The sequence below is a fragment of the Hypanus sabinus genome, chromosome 10 (genome assembly GCF_030144855.1).
Source record: "Hypanus sabinus isolate sHypSab1 chromosome 10, sHypSab1.hap1, whole genome shotgun sequence".
Taxonomy (NCBI): domain Eukaryota; kingdom Metazoa; phylum Chordata; class Chondrichthyes; order Myliobatiformes; family Dasyatidae; genus Hypanus; species Hypanus sabinus.
In genome coordinates this window covers 34,706,557-34,732,252 of record NC_082715.1, presented here as the reverse complement: position 1 = coordinate 34,732,252, position 25,696 = coordinate 34,706,557, and the positions used below count along the sequence as shown (strand labels likewise).

General features: G+C 41.6%; 1 protein-coding gene across 1 annotated transcript in view; it reads right to left on the bottom strand.

Annotated features, from left to right (window-relative positions):
• Window positions 1–4,456: 4,456 nt before the first annotated feature.
• The window catches only part of si:ch73-340m8.2 (tyrosine-protein kinase SRK3), a 44,951-nt gene continuing 23,711 nt past the window's right edge, over window positions 4,457–25,696 (bottom strand). Inside the window, exons 5-10 of the mRNA XM_059981643.1 lie at window positions 16,973–17,134; window positions 14,505–14,560; window positions 12,025–12,178; window positions 10,477–10,608; window positions 10,137–10,352; window positions 4,457–9,979 (exon numbers count right to left, since the gene is read on the bottom strand). Of these exons, the coding sequence (XP_059837626.1) occupies window positions 9,948–9,979; window positions 10,137–10,352; window positions 10,477–10,608; window positions 12,025–12,178; window positions 14,505–14,560; window positions 16,973–17,134 (752 nt within the window). The 3' untranslated portion in view covers window positions 4,457–9,947. The remainder of the gene's footprint in view (window positions 9,980–10,136; window positions 10,353–10,476; window positions 10,609–12,024; window positions 12,179–14,504; window positions 14,561–16,972; window positions 17,135–25,696) is intronic.

Here is a 25,696-nt window from a genome sequence, read left to right as displayed (position 1 = left end):
TCCTGCTATAAATAAAGAATTTATTGAAGAAGTGTTTTCAAACTTCAAAATTAACTGTTCCTTTTTCCACAGAAACTATCTGATCTGCTGGTTTTTCCAGCATTTTCTCTTTTTACTTCAGATTTCCAGTGTCTGCATTTCTTTACTTGACTGAAGATCAGTGGAAGCAACACATTTAGGACTGAGAAATACAGTGATGTACTCACCTGAGCTGGGCACTCTTTCCATTTCAAACTGGCGTTTGCAATCTTTGCAAGGTAGTTTGCACATTCCTACGTGTCACATGTCCGAAGTTACTGATTGGTGAAATATGCTTGCTGCAAGAAGTCAAATCAAGTGGTGTCAGATTGTACCTTGTTCATCGGAGGCATTTTCATTACTTCATTTAAATATTGTTGGTTGATGAAATAAAGTCTCTCTTTTCCAGATTTGGCATCAGTACTTCTCTTTGCAGACAGTTAAAGCCAGTACTGATGGAAGACAATTGGATGGTAATTCCAAGGATAGTGGCAAGGAGGTATCTTTGCAGGGCAAGGATAGCAACCTGTCTTTCCTCATTTGTGGCTGAATCAGCATTTATGTATGATACACCTTTCTTTAAAGGGTTCTTTCAAATATGATCAAATGTAAGTTCACATATAGAATCAGGTTTGATATTATGTTGTGAAATTTGTAAACTTGGTGGCAGCAGTACAATGCAATACTTTACAATATAGAAAAATGTATAATGGTCATATTAAATAAGGAGTGTAAAAACAGAAGTAAAAAGTAGTGAGGTTGTGTTCATGGTTCAGTGATGAGAAAATTGAATGGCAGAGAATTGGCGGAGGTTATAGTAGATGCGTTGGTAATCATTTATCAAAACTCTCTAGACTCTGCGAGGTTCTGGCAGATTGGAAGACAGCAAATGTCATGCCACTTTTTAAAAAAGGATGTAGGCAAAAGACAGGTAACTATAGGCCAGTTAACAACGTCTATAGTAATGAAAATGCTTGAAGCTCTCATTAAGGAAGAAATAGCGAAACATTTAGAAAGGAGTGGTTCCATTAGATAGACTCAGCACAGATTCAGAAAGGGCAGGTCCTGTTTTACAAACTTACTGGAGTTCTTTGAGGACAAAATGAATGTAGAGGATACAGGTGGATGTCGTATACTTGGATTTCCAGAAGGTGTTCGATAAGGTGCCGCACAAGAGACTTATAAATAAGATATGGATGCATGGAGTCGGAAGAAGTGTATTGGCATGGATGGTGGATTGGTTAACTGATAGAAGGCAGAGAGTTTGTATAAATGGGTGTTTCCCTGGTTGGCAGTCAGTTGTGAGTGGGATGCCGCAGGGGTTGGTGCTGGGCCTGCAGCTGTTTAAAATTTACATTGATGATTTGGAAGAGGGCTGAGTGTAGTGTAGCAAAATTTGCTGATGACACTAAACTGAGTGGAAAAGCAAATTGTACAGAGGATGTGGAGAGTCTGCAGAGGGATATAGATAGGTTAAGTGAGTGGGGCAAGGTCTGGAAGATGGAATACAATGTTGGTAAATGTGAGATCATCCACTTTGGAAGGAATAATAGAAGAGCAGATTGTTATTTAAATGGTGAAAGACTGCTGCATGCTGTTGTGCAGAGGGACTTGGGAGTGCTTGTACATGAATCACAAAAAGTTGGCTTGCAGGTACAACAGGTTATTAAGAAGGTAAACGGAATGTTGGCCATTGCTAGAGGGATTGAATTCAAGAGCAGGGAGGTCATGCTGCAACTATGCAGGGTACTGATGAGGCTGCACCTGGAGTACTGTGTGCGGTTCTGGTCTCCATACTTGAGGAAAAATATACTGGCTTTGGAGGCAGTGCAGAGGAGGTTCACCAGGTTGATTCCAGAGATGAAGGGGTTAACCTATCAGGGGAGATTGAGTCCCTTGGGACTATACTCTCTGGAATTCAGAAAAATGAGAGGGGATCTTATAGAAACATACAACATTTTGAAAAGGATAGATAAGATAGAATTAGGAAAGTTGTTTTCATTGGCAGGTGAGACTAGAACTAAGGAACTTTGCCTCAGGATTCAGGGGAAAAGATGAAAAGATTTAGGACGGATATGAGGAGAAACTTATTCCCAGAGAGTGATGAATCTGTGAAATACTCTGCCCAGGGAGGTAGTTGAGGCTTTCTCACTAAATATATTTAAGAAACAGTTAGATAGAATTTTACATAGTAAGGGGATTAAGGGTTATGGGGGAAAGGCAGGTAGATGGAGCTAAGTTTACTGACAGATCAGCCATGATCTTATGGAATGGGCTGAATGGCCTACTCCTGCTCCTATTTCTTATGCAGAGGGGAAGAAGCTGTTCCTGAATCATTGAATGTGTACCTCCATCCTGATGGTAACAATGAGAGGAGGGCATGTCCTGGGTGGTGGGGCTCCTTAATGATGAATGCCGCCTTCCTAAGATGTCTTGGATACTACGGAGTCCAGCACCCATGATGGAGCTGACTAATCTTAAAGCTCTCAGTAGCTCTTTTTCAATTTATTCATTTATGGGATGTGGGCATCACCAGCTGAGCTAGCATTTATTGACCATCCCTAGCTGCCCTTGAGAAGGTGGTGATGAGCTGCCCTCTTGAACCACTGCAGTCTCTGAGCTGTAGTTATAACCACAGTGATGTTAGGGAGGGGATTCCATAATTGGCTCAACGACAATGAAGGAACAGTGATTTGTTTCAAGGTCAGGATGGGGAGTGACTTGGACAAGGACTTCCAAGTGGTGGTGTTCCCAGGTACCTGTTCTTGTCTTTCTAGACAGTAGTGGTTGTGGGTCTGGAAGGTGCTGCCTTAGGAACTTCGGTGTGTTGTTGCAGTGCATCTTGTAGATAGTACACACTGCTGTACCTATTTGTCAATGGTGGAGGGGATTGGGTGCTTGTGGAAGGGGTACCTGTCAAGTGGGCTGCCTTGTACTGGATGATGTCAAGTTCCTGAGTGTTGATGGAGCTGCTGTCATCCGGGTGAGTGGTGAGTATTCCATTACACTCCTGACCTGAGCCCTGTAGATGGTGGACAGGCTTTGGGGAGTCAGGAGGTGAGTTACACACTGCAGGATTCCTAGCCTTTGACTTGATCTGGAAGCCACGGTATTTTTATGGCTAGACCAGTTCAGTTTCCTGTTGATGGTAACACCCAGGATGTTGATAGTAGGAGATTCAGTGATGATGATGCCACTGAGTGTCAGGGGATGATGGTCCGAACCTCTCTTGTTGAAGATGGTCATTGTCTGGCACTTAGATGGCTTGAATGTTATTTGCCACTTGTCAGCCCAAGCCTGGATATTGTCGTGGTCCTGATTTGGCATAGTGTTAATTACCACTGGATCAATAATCCAGAGACCCAATTACACGCTGGGGACATGTGTTCAAATCCCACCATGGTAGACGGTGAATTTGAATTCTATAAAAATATCTGGGCATGAATCCATGTCAATTGTCATTAAAACCCATCTGGTTCACAAATGTCCTTTAGGGGAGGAATCCTGCCATCCTTACCTGGTCTAGCCTATATGTTACTCCAGACCCACAGCAACGTGGCCTAACAAGCCATTCAGGTGTATCCAACTGCTTTATAAAAAGCTTATTGCGATCCTGTATGGTGGCCTTCCTCTCCCCCACTCTCACCTATGCCAGACAATGATGCAGCCAGTTAGTGTGTTCTCCATGGTACGTTTGTAGAAATTGGTCTGTGTTTTAGGTTGTATTCTATATTTCCTCAAGCTCCTAATGAAATATAGTCACCGTCTTGCCTTCTTTATAGCTGCGTTGATATTTTGGGACCAGGCTTAAGTTGTGAACACCCAGGAAATTGAAATGACCCACTCTCTCCACTTCTGATCCTTCTATGAGGACCGGTGTGTGTTCCCTTTCTGAAGTCCAAAATCAGCTCTTTAGTCTTATTGACGTTGATTGCAAGGTGGGTGCTATGTTACCACTCAACTAGCTGTACGCCTTCTCATCATCATCTGAGATTCTGCCAACAACCATCAGCAAAGTTATAGATTGCATTTGAGCTGTGCCTAGCCACACAGCCATGGGTGTAGAGAGAGTAGAGCAGTGGGCGAAGCACACATCCCTGAGGTGCGCCACTGTTAATTGTCAGCAAGTCCTTATCCTTCGAAACCAAATAATATATAACTAGATTTTTATCAATATTATATGTAGATTATTTAAATACTCTTCTTGGTCTATCGATTTCTACCAAGTCTTGAAACAAAATTGTTAGTGTTCTATGTTTTATAAAAATGGAGGTCTAGGTCAAAGGAATTGATCTAAGAGTAGGTTAAAAGGTCGGTACGATATTGTGGCCCAAAGGCCTGTACTGTGCTGTTGAGTTCTATGTTATATTTTCCTTTTTAGATTCGTCGAGAAATGGATCTACAGAAATTACTGACAAGGTGGATTTCTTAAGTTACTTGGCATTTATTTATAACATTACAATAATATACATATTTACAAAGACTTTACTGACATAGATACAAAAGAAATTCGTAAAATGTATGAGATTTATTTTTAGTATTTCTGTAATTATCTGTTTATTATCAAAGTACAGATATGTCATCATATACAACCCTGAGATTCATTTTCTCATGGGAACACTCAATAAACCCAATAACTATAATAGAATCAGTGAAAGACTGTACCCAACAAGGTGGACAACCAGTGTACAAAGGGTAATGAATTGTGCAAGTATGAAAAGAAATTAATAATAATAAATAAATAAATAAATAAGCAATAAATATTGAGAACATGAGATATTGAGTCCTTGAAAGTGAGTCCATTGTTTGTGGGAACATCTCAGTAATGGGGCAAGTGAAGTTCTCCCGTTTGGTTCAAAAGCCTGATGGTTGAAGGGTAATGAGTGTCCCTAAACCTGGAGGTGTTAGCCTTGATGTTCCTGTACCTTCTTCCTGATGCCAGCAGTGAGAAGAGAGCATGAGATAGCTGGTGAGGGTCTCTGGTGCTGGATGCTGCTGTCCTGTGTCAGCGCTCTGTGTGGATGTGCTCAATGGTTAAAAACCCTTACAGACCCAAAATAAGTGAGCTGTGTTCAAATTGTGGTTGTGGAAGTTGGTCCCATTTGGAATTCACGCCTCAGTTTGTTGGAAGTCCCCAATTAATCACTGTGTATTCTCAGTGCAAAATCATCATCAGTTTTGAGATCATAATTACTAATTCATTATTTTTAATCAACTATGTTTATACATAAACTGAATGGTACGAGTTGGACCAGATAATATTAACTGTTACTGGACTATGTACCAATCAATTATGGCAAAACTGAAGAATACAGCTTGCTTAATATATAGTTTTTAAATCATTGGGGTGACTTTTGCAGGTGCTGTAAATCTACAGGTCATGCTCTGTCTGACAGCTTTGGAAGAACCAATCTACTGTTGTGATCTGGCTTTATTACTCTGTAGGAGGTACCATTGCTAGTTGCACACCTAATCATGATACCTGTTCAGAAGATGGGAAGCTCAGTGAGATTATCACCATTTAAAAGTAGCCTGCACCTCGATGGACAGGTACCTTTACAATGTTTACTATTGTAGAGCTGAGATGAAGATATATATGTTATAATATAATGATTCTTCTGTGCCTTGCTGTCAATGCCAGGGGTGAGAAGTGACATCATAAGTAATGCCAGTTAATGTTTCTAGATGCTGGCTGAAATGCTGAGCAGAATGATACAGCAGGAGTCTACGTTTGGCAGGCCAAAACACGAGATTCTGCAGATGCTGGAAATTCAGAGCAACATGTGCTAAATGCTGGAGGAACTCGGCAGGTCAGGCAGCAATAAGGAGAGAAACGAACAGTTGATGCTTCAGGCTGAGAGCCTTCATCAGGAAGGGGGAGTGAAGCCAGAATAAGGTAGGGTGAGATGAAGGAGCACAAGCTGGCAGGTGATAGGTGAAACCAGGTGGGTGGGTGGGTGGGGCAAGGGGGGGAAGAAGTGAGAAGCTGGGAGGTGATACGTGGAAGAGGTACAAGGCTGAAGAAGAAGGGATCTAATTGGAGAGGTAAATAGACCATGGCAGAAGGGGAAGGAGGAGGTGATGGACAGGTGAGGTGAAAAGAACGGGTAAGAGGGGAGCCGGAATGGGGAAAGGAAATAGAGTAAAGGGGGACAGGGGAAAGTTAACAGAATTTAAAATCTATATAGACAGGAAAAACAGATGGATAAAATTATATCGGAGCTGACAGAATATTGTGGGAGTAGTTTCTTTGAAAAGATTTAATTTTAAGATCAAGAAGTTAAAGAGTGAAGAATAATGCAAAGCTAGTATTTTCAAGTTAAATAAGGGCATGAAAGGAATGCTTGCCAGGGTGAACTGGTAGATTAGATTAAAGGATCCATTCATGACAATAGAATGGCAGATGAGGGAATCCTCCATAATACACTGTATAGATACGATCCAAAGAGAAAGAAAAATTCCAGGAAATGTAAGAACTTAAATATAGTTAGCCACTTAAAACAATAACACAGAGAAGGGTGGCAGGTCAGAAAAAAAATTATAAAATATATGTTCAAAAGATTAATAAAGACAAAATTAGAGCACAAACTATAAATATTTGGCAATATAAATACAGATAAAGAGAGTTTACATAGTTCATACACTGGTAAACAAGAAGACTATAAGACCATAAGATATAGGAGCAGAATTAGGCCAGTTGGCCCATCCACTCTTATCAAGGCTTTTCACCAATTGATAGGTTTCAATGAGGTCATCTCTCATTCTTCTGAATTCTCGTGAATACAAGCCAAGAGCCATCGGACATTCTTCATATGACAAGCCATTCAATCCTGGAATCATTTTCATGAACCTCCTATGTACCCGCTCTAGTTTCAGTACATCCCTTCTAAAATGAGGATCATCATACAAGGAACAGCATTGTGGGCCAAAGGGCTTGTATTGGGCTGAAGGCTTTCTATGTTTCTGTGAACGTTTGATGGCTCCGGGTCTGTACTCGCTGGAATTCAGAAGGCTGAGGGGGAATCTCATTGAAACCTTTTGAATGTTGAAAGGTCTAGAGAGTAGATATGGAAAGGATGTCTCCATAGTGGGAGAGTCTAGGACAAGAGGGCACAGCCTCAGGATAGAGGGGTGCCCTTTCAAAACAGAGATATGGAGAGATTTCTTCAGCCGAAGGGTGGTGAATTTGTGGAATTTGTTGCCACGTGCAGCTGTGGAGGCCAGGTCGTTGGGTGTGTTTAAGGCAGAGATTGATATGTTCTTGATTGGACATGGCATAAAAGATTACAGGGAGAAGGCTGTGAACTGGGACTGAGGAGGAGATTTAAAAAAAAGGATCAGCCATGATTGAATGGCGGACCAGACTCAATGGGCCAGATGGTCTAATTCTGCTCCTATGTCTTATGGTCTTATAAGGGGCCCAAACCTGCTCACAATATTCCAAGTGAGGCCTCACCAGTGCTTTATAATGTTTCAACATTACATCCTTGCTTTTGTATCATCCAAATCATTGATATAAAGTAAAAAGGAGGCAGAAGAGTTAAAGATTATTTTGCATCAGTCTTCACTATAGGAAGTAACACCCCAGAAATAGCTGTAAATCAAAATTGGAACTCAGGAAATTTAATATCCCCAGGAAAGTGGTACTGAACAAATTGATGGAGATCCAGACTGAAAACTCTCTGGTTCCCCAAGGACTTCATCATAGGATCTTTAAAAAAAAAGAAATAGCTAGTAAGATAGTTGAGGAATTGATTTTAATTCTCCAGAATTTGCTAGATTAAGAGAGGTTTTTTTCTGGGTTGCAACTTATTTACTTAAGAGACAGAAGACAGGGATCTACAGATTAAATGTCTTAACATGTCTTATGGGGAAATGTTTGGAAACATTGGGACGTATAATTATTTACATAATAGCAGTCCACTTAGCAAAATTTAAATTACTCAGGCAAAGTGAACAGTTGGTTGAAAGGAAACTACGATTAACCAGTTTATCAGGTTTCTTTCAAGAAGTGTGCTGTGGATAAAGGTAGATCCATCGAATCATTAGATGTCAAGAAGGCATTTGAAAGGATATTTAATCAAACGTTATTGTAGAAAGTAAAAAGTCTAGTCTAAGAGGTAACTCATTTGAGAGGGCAGAAGATTGGCTAGATAACAGGAAACAGAGAGCAGGTGTTTTCCCAGATGGCAGCACATAATCAATAGTGTACTACTGGGACTGCTCCAGTGTCTGATTACATACTTGACTTGCAAGAAGACACCAAAGGTATGGTGGTAGATTGGCTGATGGCAGGACATCAAGTGCGAAGTTTTCACCGGAAAGATTGTAGTGGATCAAAGGTGATGGATCATCGCTTTCGCAAGGGCAATTAGGGATGGCTTGCTAATGTTTGCACAGCCCTCATCCTGACCTCCTGGTTGCAATTATCAAACAGGCAGAGGCAAACAGATAGGTACAGTGACATATATTGTGCAATTAACATACTTGAATTACTAACACACCTTTGCTTCTTTGTAGATAATTAAAGTATGTTAATCACATAATAAAAGCAACCTTACCTTCTTGTTTTGAAATTTAACCCAGTTTGATTGATTTTCTCCACCTTCCTGAAAGTTGGCAGTGAAAAGTTGGTGAGAATGGGAAGGCAGTGTACGGAACAGATAAGGTGTCATCATAGTCTCACAATACACAGCTCCCATGGCTGCTGCTCTGGCCAAATGGATTTCTTCCGAATAGCTGTGTTGTTTGTTTCCTTGACAAATGTCTTAACACATTTGTGCTAACTTTATAGTCAGTCCCTCTTGTGTTCTCTCCCCTCTTCTTTCTTCCATGGCCTTCTGTCTTTCACCAATCAACTTCCCAGCTCTTTGCTTCATCCTTCCACCTCCAAGTTTCACCCATCGCCTGGCATTTCTCTCTCCCCGCCATATAAAAATCTACTCCGCAGCTCTTTTTCTCCAGTCCTACCCAAGGGTTTCAGCCCAAAACATTGACCGTACGCTGAGTTTCTCCAGCATTTCCAGCATTTCCAGCATCTACAGAGTTTCAACTGTTTGTGTATTCAGTACCTACCTGATTAGAATTGCCTAATTGTTTTATGAAATGAGAAGTTCTGTATAAGACAAATTGCACGTTGGCCTTTATTTGAAAGGATTTGTGTCTTCCTGCAATTGTAAAGGCACTAGATGGGACTGCATTTGGTAAACTCTGTACTGTATTAGATTGTCTGTAATTGCTGAAAAGGCTGATGGCTAGATAGGTTCCAGGGATCTCGGAAGCCTGCTTAAAACACTGCCATTTACTTGGATGTTTGCACAGTTCTTCCATATAAACAATACTTATGATATACTTGAGTGCTGTATATGAAAAAAAGAGTTGTCCTGAATTTTGTGGTAAAAAGTGTTACAATAATCCTTGGGGCTATTTTTGTTGTAGCATATGACATTGGTCTAAGATTCTAATGTCACTTGACACTAAAGGATGCAAAGTCAGAATCGAGGGGCGACCTTTTAGAATGGAGATGAGCCAAAGAGTGGTGAATCTGTGGGATTCTTTGCCATAAGCAGCTGTGGAGGCCAAGGCTTCAGATATTTAAGGCAGAGGTTGATAGATTCTTGATTGTTCGGAGCATGAAGGGATATGGGGAGAAGGCAGGATCAGAAAATTGGATCAGCCATTATGAAATGGTGGAGCAACTCAATGGGCCAAATGGCCTAATTTTGCTCCTACATCTTAAGTTCCTATGGTCTTATTTTTGAAGAGCATGAATCCTTCAATGAGGTTTGACATTGCTATTTCCAGACAAGTGCTCTCAGATTTACAATTCTGTATTTATATTGTTTGAACATGCAGTATGAACGTTCATCCAGGATCCCCATCCTACTCTTGTTGGTAGCTGATGCAATTTGATTTGTTTTTCAAGTGTGTTAAATGCTGTGCCATTTTCCCAGTTTCTTACCTGTCACAAAACAAGACGAAAGCATTAACTTGTTTTCAGGAAGTGCAGACTACAGATAGAATGAAGGAACAGGATTATTGCTGCGGTTTTCAGAGCTGGTTTACAATTTAGTGCAAATCATTGTGTAGTTGAGTAGAAAGAATTTTATTCTGCTTACTGTTGCATTCCAGTGTTGATAGAAGTAATTCTTCTGTTTTTAGCATTGGACTGCATTTCAATAGCATGGCTTGAAGGTCTTTAAATGTTGGCCTTTCATCTGAATTCCGATTCCAGCACTGAAGCACAATATCATTAAGGCTGTCTGGGCAGCAGGCGGGAGGAGAGACGTCTATTCCATTCAATAAGTCATTTACAAACTCAAGTATACTTTTATCTGTTTCAAATAAAACCAGAGCTGTAAAGTGTTATACACTTTTACAAGGGCACAACAAATGTCCATGAATTCATAACACCTGCTAGTTATCTCCAAAACTTTACTGGTGATGTGCATGTCATACCTGGAAATGGAGCCTCACCATATGACACAATTTCTGTCAGCAGGACACCAAAAGACCAGACATCAGACTTTACAGTGTAACTATATTCAAGGAAAATTTCTGGTGCCATCCACTTAATTGGAACTTTACAATCTATGAGAAACATAACAAAAATTTTAATATGGCAGAATATTATGTAAAATATTCTTTGATTCATTACATTTTGGATAGAAAAATTTGCAGGAAACTCTCATTATTTATCTTACAACTGTACTTCCAAGGCTGGAGGGAGAGAGGCTGTCACATGTTATGAACTATAGATTTGATGGACTCTGGATCAGGATCTCTTTGGGGGGGCTTTTGCTGATGTTTGCATGGTGGGGAGTGATGGTCCTGGTGCTTCTGCTGGCACAAGTGGGGGGGGGGGTAGGTTGATGCTTTTTGCTGCTGGGGGAAGGGAAGCTTCAGGGCTTTGATGTTTCTGTCTTTCATTCTATGGGGTTTCTTGTTTCTTGGATGTCTGTGAAGAGTACAAGTTTCAGGTTGTATACTGTATACATTCTCTGATATTAAATTAACCTTCGAAGGCTGAAATTCTTTGGACAGGATAAAATTCTAGGGTAAAATACAGTAGAACTCCATTAATCCCACATATGCAGGGCTTTGGTGATAACGGACTAGCAGATTTTCCAGACTACGGTATGTCATCCAATTAATACTCTAGCACATTTGTAAATCACTTTTATTTTTGAGATTACACAGTAAGGTAGCACAATAAGTTTTCAAGTGAAGCTAGTAAATTTCAGAGAAGCATGGGAACCAGGGCCCTGATGTGTTGCCTAAGAAGGGATACTTGCCATGAGGGGAGTGCACTAAACTTTCACTGGACTGGTTCTGGGGAGAGTGGATTTGGTGTATGAGGGCTTGCAATTTCTGGAGGATGACAGGAAGGCAAATGATAACTGGTCTGTTATTGTCACATGTACCATGACACAGTGAAAAGCTTTGTTTGCTTGTCATTCAGGCAGATCATAAGCTCATATAGCTAGTATTAAGGGAAAAGCAATGACATAATACAGAAACACAGTATTATAGTTAGAGAGAATGGAGTACAAGTAGACAAATAAAATACAAAGGTTATGACGAGTCAGGTTGAGAGATAAGGACTTCATCTTTATTGTATAAGAGACCCATTCAAGAGTCTTATACAAATGGAATAGAAGCTGTACTTGAGCTCGAGGAGATCTCAATGAAAATTGCAACAGATTTAGAAAACTCCTGGATGTAATAGAATCAAAGGGTTGTCAAAGGTCCTGAGGAATGGTGGAACCAGCTTGAGGGGCCAAATGGCCATCCCTTCTTATGCCCTTGTTTTATTTCTTATGCGCTCATCTTTTTTCCATTTTGGTTTGAATGGATGGAAACATCGGCCAGTGTCTGTTCTGATGGCAGCCAATTCTCATTTATAATTTGATGATTGATTAATGAGCGAGATCAAGAAGAGCACATTCTGCACCAAATGCTGACCGGTTAAAAGCTGTTTGTATGGCAAGTTAAAGCCGATCTTACCAGGTGCCATCCAGTCGTGATCATTCTTAAGCAGGCGTGCAAGGCCAAAGTCAGAGATCTTACAACAGAGCATTTCTGTAAGGAGGATATTTTCAGACCGTAGGTCCCTGTGAATGCAACATTTCTCTTCAAGGTAGACCATTCCTTCTGCAATCTATAATATGGGAAATATTGCTAGAGCTATTAATCTACACTGTTTTACATCATAATCCTACTATTCAAAACTATTCAATTATAAATTGAAATCATCAGTCGAAACTTGCTATAACTTGCTGAGAGCATTCTTTATACAGAGAAAGAGGGAGATATGGAGGACATTATTTATTTCCTTTTATTTTCAGCTTCTTTTATTCCATGAAAATAACATTTAACCATTTCACATTTTTTACCCAAAAGCTTCAAGAGATACGTGCACTCCCAGTCACTTATTGCTAAACTGAAGACAACAGAGCGCACACACGCGCACACACACACACACCCCCCCCCCACCTTCTTATGCACATCCAGCACAAGTAAAGAAGATAATATTGCTAATCTTGGGGGTTCTTGTGCAGAGCTGTTGTGTGTTCCCATTAGACTATTCCCACCCAGCTCTCCTCCATAGAACCATAGAACATTACAGTACAGAAACAGGCCTTTTGGCCCTTCTTGGCTGCGCTGAACCATTTTTCTGCCTGGCCCCACTGACCTGAACCTGGACCATATCCCTCCATACACCTCTCATCCATGTACCTGTCCAAGTTTTCCTTAAATGTTAGAAGTGAGCCCACATTTATCACTTCATCTGGCAGCTCATTCCACACTCCCACCATTGTTCCCTTTAAACTTTTCCCCCTTCACCCTTAACCCATGTCCTCTGTTCTTTTTTCTCCCTTAGCCTCAGTGGAAAAAGCCTGTCTTTTTACACTGTAATATCTTCCAAACCTGTAGATGGACTCTCCCTACTTACTATGATTTTCTACATAACTCTGGCCTGAGTGCTTTTGTTTTAAATATTGAGATAAAAGTTGTTCTGATTTGACACATGTACATCAAAAGGTACACTGAAATGCATTGTTTTGCATCAACGACCAACACAGTCCATAGATTATGCATGGGGCAGCCCACAAGTGTCTCTCTGGTTCGGGTGAAAATATAGCATACCCACAACTCACTAACCCTAAATCTAACTGCATACATCTTTGGAATATGGGAGGAAACCAGAGCACCAAGAGGAAACCTGTGCAGGGAGATTGTAAAAAAAAACTTTCAGATAGTGACAGTAATTGAAACTCAATTGGTGATTGCTAGCACTGCTTTAGCCTTATAGCACCTTCAATGTTCTTCTTTCCTGTCTGTATTTTATTGTGGCAAACAAATTTATACTCTTTCGAGTAAATTTGAAGTTATTCAATGCTTAAATAAGCTTTCTACTAATTAGGAGTGTCCTATATATTAGTAAAATTCTATTTTGTGCGTAAAATATTATTTAGGATAAGACATAGGAGCAGAATTAGGCCATTTGGCCCATTGAGTCTGCTCTGCCATTTCATCATGGCTGATCCATTTTTCCCTCTCAGGCCACTCTCCTGCCTTCTCTCCATATCCCCTCATGCCCTGACCAATCAGGAATCTATCAACCTCTGCTTTAAATATACATAAAGACTTGCCCTCCACAGCTACCTGTGTCAACAAATTCCACAGATTCACTACTCTCTAACTAAAGAAATTCCTCTTCATCTCCGCTCTAAAAGGATATTCCTTTATTCTAAGGCTTGGATCCTCTGGTCTTTGACTCTCTCACCATAGGAAACATCCTCTCCACATCTACTCATGAGGTTACCCCTCGTTCTTCTGAATTCTACTGAACACAGGGCCAGAGCCAACCAAAGCTCTTTATATGACAAGCTATTTAAACCTGGAATAATTTTCGTGAACGTCCTTTGAACCCTCTCCAGTTTCAGCACATCCTTTCTAAGATAAGGGGCTGAAAACTGCTCACAGTACTCCCAGTGCTTTATGAAGTCTCAACATTACATCCTTGTTTTTTATATTCTAGTCCTCTGGAAATGAACGCTAACATCACATTTGCCTTCCTCACCACAGACTCAACCTCGACATAACCTTTAGGAAATCCTGCACAAGGTCTCCCAAGCCACGTTGCGTCTCAGTTTTTGATATTTTCGCTCCATTTAGAAAACAATCGACCATTCATTTTTTCTACCAGAGTGCATGACCATACACTTCCTGACACTGTATTCCTTCTGTCATTTTCTGGCCTATTCTCCTAATCTGTAGCCTCTGTATTTGATCAAAATACCGGCCTCTGCACTTAACGTCTGCAGATTTTGCAACAAAGCCATCAATTTCATCATCCAAGTCATTAACATATAATGTAAAAAGAACTCCCTTCCTCCTTTCTCCAACACATCTGCATACAGATGTCACTTTTCCTCATAGCCTCTTTATTTTATGCTGAGCGAGGAGGTAAATCTTCAGACCTGAATGGCAAAGCCATTGAGCAAAGAAAATTCCAGATTCCTTGTTTCTGAATGAGCTGTAAAATGAATCAGAAGATTTCGTATTAGAAACAGGTTTAAATTGTCTGGACTTGCAAATATCTCATAAGGCAAGTGACTAAGATTACTGGGTATTGATGCTCCATCACACTTTAACTTGCTGCTTTCCTTTGCCACCAGACCTGTATACCCAAGGCTCAGATACTTTGCAACTGGCTTGTTTATTCTTGCTGTTTCATATGCTGCCCACAACAGGTGTAACAGATGTTCCTTGATGCTGTCCATAAAAATACCTTGCCTGAACATTTTGGAATGATTGATAGCCTGTCTCTCTCTGCACTGTGACACCCCTCGGATCCTTCTTACTGAAGAATCAAACCATCAGAGGCTGGGTTTTACTTTTTTTCCCAGTGTCTCTGCCTGAACTTGCTATGACACGATAGAGCCAAATGGATATCAAGGCAACTCCTCCCCAAAGCTTGCCCAGGGATGAGAACTTGGGAATCCTAAGGGATCAGTCTTTCCAATCAAACTCCATCCATGAACACTTCCCCTGAACTGAGGATTACTTACACCAAACACATCACTTCATCTCCAAATGTGAGACTGAAGACTCGTACTTCAGTGAACTGAAACCAGGGTCCCTCTTTTCCACATCTCCATCAAGTTGCCTCTCATCTTCAGTTGATTCAAACAGAAAAGCTGCAGCTCACACATCCTTTCCTGGTTAGACATGTTCTCTAATCCAGATCATCCCTCCCAACTATCAGCAGCATAATGTCTCGAATCAGGAATAGCATAGAGACAGAGCAGTACAACACAATTACAGGCTCTTCATGCTGGCTACAGTGCTCTCCCATCTAGTACCAATTTCCACGTGAGTACCACCTCCACCTCCCCCTCCCTCCCACCCCTGCCCTTTACCTGTCCAAGTGCTCCTCAAGTGATACTATTGCACTTACCTCAACCACCTTTTCTGGCAGCTGTTCCACGTACTCCTCACCCTCTGCATAGAATAAGTTTCCCCTCTCACGGTAAAAATGTGCCCACTACTCTGGGGAAATACTATTACCATCCACCTTACAATTTATGTTGTTCAAAATTTAAAATATTTTTATAAGGATGCCCCTAACTCTCCTACAATCCAAGAAGTAAAAACTTAGCCCTGGCCTGTGTCTCTCTATTACTCATGCCCTCCAGTCCTGGTAATATTCTCGTAAATTTCTTCTGCACTCTGTCCAGTTTAACCACATCTTCCCCATAACAGGATGATCACAACAGCACACTGTGCTCTGAGTGTCAATGACGTGTACAGCTGCTACATAATGTCCCACCTGAATGCCTGAGTGATGAAGACCAGCAGACTAAATGCCTTTCTCATCAACCAGTCTGCCTGTTACGTAGATTTCAGCCAAGTATGGATTTGTACTCCGGGGTCTCCCTGTTCCACCTCATTCCCTCGTACCCTACCATTCACCATGTCCTAAGCTGGTCTGACTTCACAAAATGCATCACCTCATACTTACCTGTATTGAAATCCATTTGCCACTCCATGGCCCATTTCGCCAACTGATGAGACCCCTGCAATTTACAATAACCTTCTTCAATTTCTACACCTCCTAATTTTGTGCCATCTTGTTTGCATCCATAGGATTTCAATAAATGATGAATAATGAGGGTTCCAACAACAACCTCTGTGGCACACAACTAGTCACTGGTCTCTAATCCAAGAAGAAATCTCAATTACCACCCTCTGCTTCCTACCTCAGAGCAGGTTTTGAATCCACCTAACCAGCTGTCCCTGGATTCCAGTGGTCCTAACCTTCTAGGCCAGTCTGCTGGGGGGATCTTGTTGCGAGCCTTGTTAATGTCCGATCCACTACTCCCATGCCCATCTTCCCTTTTGGTTACCTCTTCAAAACAAAACTCAGATTTCATGCTGACTCTTCCTAATCAGACTTTGTCCATTCAGGTAGTGGTAGATCCTATCCCTCAGTACTCCCTCCAGTAATTTCACCACTACAGATGTCAGACTGACAAGCCTGTAGTTCCCTGGCTTGTCTTTGCTACCCTTCTTAAACAAAGGAACAATAACATCTTCCAGTCTTCAGGAACATTACCAGTGGCTCATGATGAAGCAATTACCCCACAAGGGCACTGCTTTTGGTAGTTTAAATGTAGAAAATTAAAGTAATGTCCTGATGCATGCTAACAAGAATACAACCCTCAGTTGACCTGAGCTGAAAGTACAAATCACTAAACTTTGGGGCTATGGACACAGATTTCCATTCTGTAAAATCCATTATAATGTTTTCACATTTTTTTTTCTGTAAATCATGTTTTACTCAGCTCATATAGTGGTTAAGATTAGTGATAACTGTTGATTTGCCCATCAATTCTCATGGCTACATATAAAGGAAAGAAAAGATAAAATCCAGTAATTGACTTACACTTGAGATACTTGTGGAGATTTCCTTTTGTCATTAACTCTGTCACTATACAAAATGGTTCCCTTTCTGTGCACACAGCTAAAAGTTTGATCAACCTTTCGTGCCGTAATTGCTTCATGATCTCAACTTCTTCCAAGAATTTCTTCTTCGACTGTAAATCCACTGCCAGAACGAAAGAGAATAATGAGCCATTTGTTCTTATTATAATCTATTTTGTACTTAATATCCTTTACATTTTATGTATTGCACAGAACTACTGCCGCAAACAACCTTTTTTTTTGGTAAAATGACATGTTGGATGTCAGGCAACAAATTTCTTCCCCTGTACATCAACATCTGCACCTCACAGTGAAAATTACAGACTCCCCCCCCCCCCCCCCCCCCACCTCTGGGCCGCTCAGCCCTGCTTCCCAGTCCAGTCAGTTTCTAATAGTGCTGAATGGTCAAAGTAAAAAACGCTACGCTGGTGTGGTCATAGACTGCAGGGAGCAAGAGCTCAGCCGGAAGCTTTACGATAGAGATACTGCACAGGTAACAATGGACCTTGCTCCTGATAAGGGTGAGTCAGGGATAGGAATCATGCCATTTAGTAGTACGCTACCAGAGCTACTTCAGATATTCTCTGCACCCTAATTCTGTTTCTACCTTCTGCATCATTCTCCATACAATGGAGCAAAATCATAAATAGGCATGGGTCTCTGACTCAGGCTATTTATCACATTCCAATTGATGTGTGGTTGCCAGGACATGAAAGTAACTTTATTTTTATCAGTATGGTCATAACTTTCTTACCAGAGAACTGTACTGCAGCACAGTGACTGAGGTTCGGATGGTGTTGAACATGAAGTAAGGAGACTGAGCACATTAACTTACTTCAAATCTGCCTACTAAGCTGCAAAGACAATTCATTAGAACAGAGCAAACAGATAAAACCTCATGCCGAATTAGATAGAAGAAAAGTTGTTGCATTTACACTGGACAACAAATTAATTTGAAACTGTTGCTTCCTCAGAATTTTTTTTTTGGTTTTTGATGGACAGCTTAAGTCTGAACACCAACGTGATTTCAGACTACTTGTATCACGTAGGAATTTGGAGAAACAAGAAGTGAACTTTTATTGAATACATTGTGTTTAATTGCATAATGGTGCTGGCACTGTGGTGAACTATGTGCCTGTCGGGACACGCCCCCTGCTGAATGCTCCTGTGGCTCCTCCCACAGGCCACTGTATAAAGGCGATCTGAGGCCTGACGCTCGGCCTCAGTCTCCAGGACATAGTATGATGGACACTCACTCCTGGTTCCTTCTTCCAGTCAATAAAAGCCGATATCTCGCCTTACGTCTCAGTGTGAGTTATTGATGGTGCATCAGGCACTTAGTAATAGATCAACTAAGCTAGAAGGAGTGAAGTGAAGTAGCAACAATAGAGAGGATATTTTGAGAACAAGTGGGTTTGCTTGTAGATCTTCTCTGGAAGACCATTGTTAAGTGACGCTTTCTTTTGCATTTGGCTTTTGACTCATTATATCTCGCTCTGACATTCAAAGATATTTGTTTTTACCTAGTGGTTTTGTTCATCTCATGAGACTCATGTGGATAGAGGACATGGTTTAGGGTGCCAATAGATCGTAAGATGTAAGAGCAGCATTAAACCATTTGGCCCATCGAGTCTGCTCTGCTATTTCACCATGCCTGATCCAATTTTCCTCTCAGCTCCAATGTCCTGCCTTCTCCCCGTATTCATTCATGTCCTGACCAATCAAGAATCTATCAACTCCTGCCTTAAATATACATAAAGGCTTAATCTCCGCAGCTGTCTGTGGTAAAGAATTCCACAGATTCACCACTCTCTGGCTAAAGAAATTCCTCCTCATCTCCATTCTAAAAAGATGCTTTCCATTCTGAAGCTGTATCCTCTGGTTTAGTCTCTCTTAACACGGGAAAGGTCCTCTCCATATCCACTCTATCAATGTCTTTCACCATTTGATAGGTTTTAATGAGATCATCCCTCATTCTTCAGAATTCTAGTGAATACAGGGCAAGAGCCATTGGGTGCTCTTCATGTGACAAGCCATTCAATCCTGGAATCATTTTCATGAACTTCCTTTGAACCCTCTCCAGCTTCAGCACATCCTTTCCATGATAAGGGGTCCAAACTGCTCATAATGCTCCAAGTGAGGCCTCAAAGTCAAAACATTACACCCTTGCTTTATATTCTAGTCCTCTTACAATGAACACCAACTTTGCATTTGCCTTCCTCACCAAAGGCTCAACCTTCAAATTAACTTTTAGGGAATCCTGCACAAGGACTCCCAAGACCCACACAACAGTTTTTTGTTGTCTCTCTCCACTTAGAAAATAGTCAACCCTTTCATTTCTTCTACCAAAGTGCATGACCATACACTTCCCAACATTGTATTCCATCTGCCATTTCTTTGTCATTCTCCTAATCTGTCTAAGTCATTCTGTATCCTCTCTATTTCCTCAAAACTACCTGCCCCTCCACTTATCTTCATATCATTTGCAAACTTTGCAACAAAGCTATCAATTCCATCATCCAAATCATTGATATATCACATAAAAAGAATCGGTCCCAACACAGACCTCCGTGGAACACCACTAGTCACTGGCAGCCAACAAAAAAATGCTCCCTTTATTCCCACTCTTTGCCTCCTGAAATCAGCCACTGCTTTATCCATGCTAGAATCTTTCCTGTAATACCATGGGCTCATAGCTTGTTAAGCAGCCTCATTTGTGGCAGCTTCTCAAAGGTCTTCTGAAAACCCAAGTACAGTATACATCTCCTTTGTCTGTCCTGCTGGTTATTTCTTCAGAGAGTTTCCAACAGATTTGTCAGGCAAGTTTTTCCCTTGAGAAACCATGCAGACTATGTCCTAATTTATTGTGTGGCTTCAAGTACCCAGAAACCTCATCCTTAACAATCAACTCCAACATCTTCCAAGTACTGAGTCCGGACCAACTGGCCTGTAGTTTCCTTTTTTCTGCCTTTCTCCCTTCTTGGAGTGACATTTGGAAGTTTCTAGTCATCCAGAACTATTCCAGAATCTAGTGATTCCTGAAAGATTATTTCTAATGCTGCCGCAATCTGTTCAGCAACCTCTTTCAGAACCCTGATGTGCACATCATCTGGTCCAGATGACTTATCTACCTTTAGACCTTTCGGTTTCCCAAGAACCTACTCTCTCATATTGGTAACTTCACACACTTCATGATCCTTGACACCAGGAACGTCTGCCACACTGCTAACGTCTTCCACAATGAAGACTGATGCAAAATACTTATTGAGCTCGTCTGCCATTTCCTTGTCTCCCATTACCAACTCTCGAGCATTGCTTTCCAACTGTCTGACTCTTGCCTCACTTTTACAATTTATGTATCTGAAGACACTTCTGGTATTCTCTTTAATATCATTGGCTAGCTTACTTTTATATTCCATCTTTGCCTTCTTAATGACTTTTTTAGTTGCCTTCTGTTGGTTTTTAAAAGCTTTCCAATCCTTTAAACTTCCCACTAATTTTTGCTCTAATAGATTCCCTCCCTTTGGCCTTTATGTTGTCTTTGACTTCGCTTGTTAGCCATGGTTGTGTCATCTTTTCTTTAAAATACTTCTTCCTCTTTGGGATGTACATATTCTGTGCTTTCTGAATTGCTACAAGAAATTCCAGCCGTTGCCGCTCTGCCGTCATCTGTGCCAGTGTTCTTGTGCAAACAATTCTGGCCAATTCCTCTCTCATGCCTCTATAATTCCCTTTACTCCACTGTAATATTGATACATCTGACTTTAGCTTCTCTTTCTCAAATTTTAGGGTGTACTCAGCCCCCTGCTGTACTCACTGTATACCCATGATTGTGTAGCCAAGTTTCCTTCGAACTCAATATATGTTTGCTGAAGGCACCACAATTGTAGGCCGTATCTCGTGTAATGATGAGTTTGAGTACAGAGAGGAAATTAACAACCTGGTAGCATGGTGCAAAGACAATAACCTATCCCTCAACATCAGCAAGCCGAAGGAATTGGTTGTTGACTTCAGAAGGAGTAGCGGACCGCACAAACCCATCTACATTGGTGGTGTACAGGTGGAACAGGTCAAGAGCTTTTAAGATCCTCGGGGTCAATATCACAAATGACCTGACCAAGCAGAGTCCACTGCCAAGAAGGCCCCCCAGCACCTTTACTTCCTGAGAAAGCTGAAGAAATTTGGCCTGTCTCCCAAAATCCTCACTAATTTTTATAGATGCACCGTAGAAAGCATTCTTCCAGGATGCATCACAACCTGGTATGGAAGTTGTCCTGTCCAAGACCAGAAGAAGCTGCAGAAGATCGTGAACATAGCCCAGCACATCACACAAACCAATCTTCCATCCTTGGACTCACTTTACACCGCACGCTGTCGGAGCAGTGCTGCCAGGATAATCAAGGACACGACCCACCCAGCCAACACAATTTTTGTCCCTCTTCCCTCTGGGAGAAGGTTTCAGGAGCCTGAAGACTTCTATGGCCAGATTTGGGAACAGCTTCTTTCCAACTGTGATAAGACTGCTGAATGGATCCTGACCTGGATCTGGGCCGTACCTTCCCAATATCCAGACTTGACTTGCACTACCTTACTTCCCCTTTTTTTTAAATTTATGATTTATAATTTAAATTTTTATTATATTTACTATTGATTTGCACTCCAGGGATTGCAAAGTGCAGAATCAAATATCGCTGTGATGATTGTATGCTCTAGTATCAATTGTTTGGTGGCAATAAAGTAATAAAGTAAAGTAACTCGATCGTAATAAGACCATAGGGCATAGGAGCAAAATTAGGTCATTCAGCCCATTGAGTCTGCTCTGCCATTCCATCATGGCTGTTCCCAGATCTCACTCAACCCCTTTTACCTGCCTTCTCACAATATCCTTTGATGCCCTGACCGATCAAGAAATGATCAACTTCTGCCTTAAATATACCCACAGACTGTGGTGGAGGCCAAGTCTATGGTAGAGCATTCTACAGATACCCTAATCTCTGGTTTTAAAAATTCCTCCTTAATTCTGTTCTACAAGGTTGCCCCTCAATTTTGAGGCTGTGCCCTGGAGTTCTGAATTCCGCCACTAGAGATTGCAAAGGGAGCTGGCCTATATATGACTCCCATAATGGTTTTTTGACCCTTGCAGTTTCTTAACTCCACCCGCAAAGATACAGCATTCTCTGACCATATGTCACCCCTTTCTAAAGATCCTTACACGATCTCTTACCAACAGAGCCACACCACTTCCTATGCCTTCCTGCCTATCTTTTCAATACAAAGTATATCCTTTGATGTTAGGCTCCCGACTATGGCCTTCTTTCAGCAACGACTCAGTGATGTTCACAACCTCAAACCGACCAATCTCTAATCACTGTTTATGATCACTTGCCCATAAAGGTCCTTTGACCTTAAGCTTTTAATCAATTCTGGTTCATTGCACAACAATCCATTATAGTTGATTCTCTAGTGGGCTCAACCATGAGCAGCTCTGGAAAGCCATCTCACAGGTACTCTAGAAATCCCAACTCCTGGAAACCAGCACCAACCTGATTTCCCCAACCTACCTGAATATTGTAATTTCCCATGACTATTGTAAAATTACCTCTTTGGCATGCATTTTTTTACCTCCCATTGTCATTTGTAGACCACATCCTTACTACTGTTTGGGGGTCTGTATACAACTCCCGTCAGGGTCTCTTTACCCTTGCACTTCCTTAGCTCTATCTATAATGATTCAACACCTTCTGGCCCTATGTCACCCCTTTCTAATGATTTGATTTGAGTTTTTTTTTTAAAAACAACAGAGCAATGCTGCCACCTCTGCTTTCCTGCCTGTCCTTTTGATACAATGTGTATCCTTGGATATTAAGCTCCCAGCTATAATCTTTTTCAGCCATGAGTCATTGATGCCTACAACACCATACCTGACAATCTGCAACTGTGCCTCAAGTTCATTTACCTTGAACTGTATACTACGCACATTCAAATATAACAGTTTCTGTCCTGTATTCATCCGTTTTGATTTTACCTGATTTTTACATTGCAACTTATCCTGTTGACTTGCTGTTTTGGCCCATCAGCCTTTGCTTGCAAACCAGCTACCTCATCTTCAGCACTACTACCCACCTTTCCTACGATACTTCTTGCATTGAAATATACACAGCTCAGGACAGTAGTCGCACCACGCTTAACCTTTTGATTCCTGACTTTGTCTGAGGTCCTTACCAACATCTGCCTCCACAACCTCTCCACTAACTGTTCTGGCATTCTGGTTCCCACCCCACTGAAGCTCTAGTTTAAGCCCCATCAAGCAGCATTAACAAACCTCCCTGCTAGGATAACAGTCCCCTTCCAGTTCAGGTGTAAACTGTCCCTTCCGTGCAGGTCCACCTTCCCTGGAAGAGAGCCCAGTGATCCAAAAATCTTATGCCCTGCTTTCTACACCAACTCGTTAGCCAGGTATTAAATGTATAATCTTCCTAGTTCTGGTCTCACTCACACATGGGTAGCACTCCTAACATCACAACCCTGGAGGTCCTGCTCTTTAACTTAGCACCTAACTCCCTGAACTCCCTGTGCAGAATCTCATCACTCATCATACCCATGTCATTAATACCTACATGGACCATGACTTCTGGCTGTTCACCCTCCACACTTAATAATACTGAGGACTCAATCCAAGATATCCCAGACCCTGGCACCTGGGAGGCAATACGTCATCTGGGAATCTTATTCTCACCTATAAAATCTCCTGTCTCCTATCATCACAGCATGAATCTTCTTTCCCCTTCCCTTCTGAGTCACAGAGGCACACTCAGTGCCAGAGACCCAACTCACTATGGCTTTCCTCTGTTAGGTCAACCCCTTGACAGTATCCAAAGTGATATACCTGTTGTTGAGGGATAGCCACAGGGATACTCTGCACTGGCTCCTTAACCCCTGTCCCTTTCCTGAGCCAGCTTCCTGTGTCCTGCTCCTTGGGTATATCTACCTCTTTATATGTCTGTCTATCATTTCCTCAGCCTCCCAAATGATCTGGAGGTCATCCAGTTCTAGCTCCAACTCCTTAACATGGATTTTTAGAAGCTGCAACTGGATGCACTTCATCAGGGACACTGGAGGTCTCCCTGCCTTCTCACATCCCATAAGAGGAGCATTCAACTATTCTGCCTGGCATCCCTACTGTCCTAACTGAGCAGATATAAAGGGAAGGAAAAGAAAATTCAACCTTGAACTTTCCTTTCCTTTGCCTTCTCTGACTGAAACCTCTCCTTGCTGATACCTCAAAGAGCTAAACCCTCAAGTTCACCACTCTGACTCCGGCCACTCAAATGATGACAGGCCCTGCCTTCCTTTAACTTGCTCTTACTAATCAATCCCAAATGCCGATTGGTCGTTGGTCAAATCTCTATTTCGCTCTAGCGACCTGCTGTTGCCTTTTCTACTCACCCGTTTAAAATCCCCTCCTCTCCAAACTTCCAAATTTATGAACCTTCGTCACACTTTAGCAGAAAATAAACAATACTACAAACATCTGTAAGTCAAAATCTAAAGAACAGATGAAGAGAGGAAAAAATGTACCATAATCTGGCGACTCACCAACACCCAAGCATTGATGCTGTCAATACCATCTCTGGTCCAGAAACCTCTGGTGCTAAACAGCTAGAAGCCAAGATTAGAAGGGGACAGACAAACAGTAAGTACCTATATTTGACTGACTCTCATTGACCTTCCCACATCATTCTATCTGAAATGCAATAAGGCTTCTTTCGCAGACAAAATCCCCGCTGAAGAGGATAAGACTGACGGTTGGCTACAGGTTCAATTCTATTGTAAACTGGGATAAAGCCAAGCTGAGTCATTGTTCCAGGTCTCCTCAGTCTTCTGCCTTATAGAATGGCAACTTGCCTTCAACAGGCTTCCAACTTAAAGAGGAGTTAATCTGCAGGATAAGCAGGAAGCTCTCAACTTCTGTCAGATCTACTTCAGAGCCAAAATCACCACAGCCTCGGACACTGAACTGCAGTAGGCAGATTGTGCTTGCCTGAAAGGAGTTCAGGAGTGAGGTAGATCAGCTGGCTGAGTGGTGTCATAATAACAACCTGGATTGAGGGATCAGCAGTGGAAAGGGTAAGATGCTTCAATTTCTTGGTTGCAGACATCTCTGAACATCTATCCTAGGTCCAACATATTGATGCAATTACAAAGATGGCACAGTAGTGGCTACATTTCATTGGGAATATAGGAGATTTAGTATCTCACCAAAGACTCCAGCAAATTTCTACAGATGTACCATGGAGAGTATTATGACTGGCTGCATCACCATCTGAAATGGAGGGGCCAATGCAGAGAACTGGAAAATCCTGCAGAGGGTTGTAATCTTTGCCAGCCCTAGCATGGGCACTAGCCTCCTTACTGTCAAAGGTGACACCTCAAGAAGGCAGCATCCATCATTAAGGATCCTCACCACCAAGGTCATGCCCTCTCCTCACCATCAGGGAAGTGGTACAGGAGCCTGAAGACACACACTCAATATCTTAGGAACAGCTTACTGCCCTCTCCCATCAGATTTCAGAATGGTCCATGGACCAATTACCACCACCTCACAAACTTTGCTCTTTTGTGCAAGATTTATTTATTTATTTATTTATTATTGTGACTTGAGTTTTCTTGTGTATTGCACTGTACC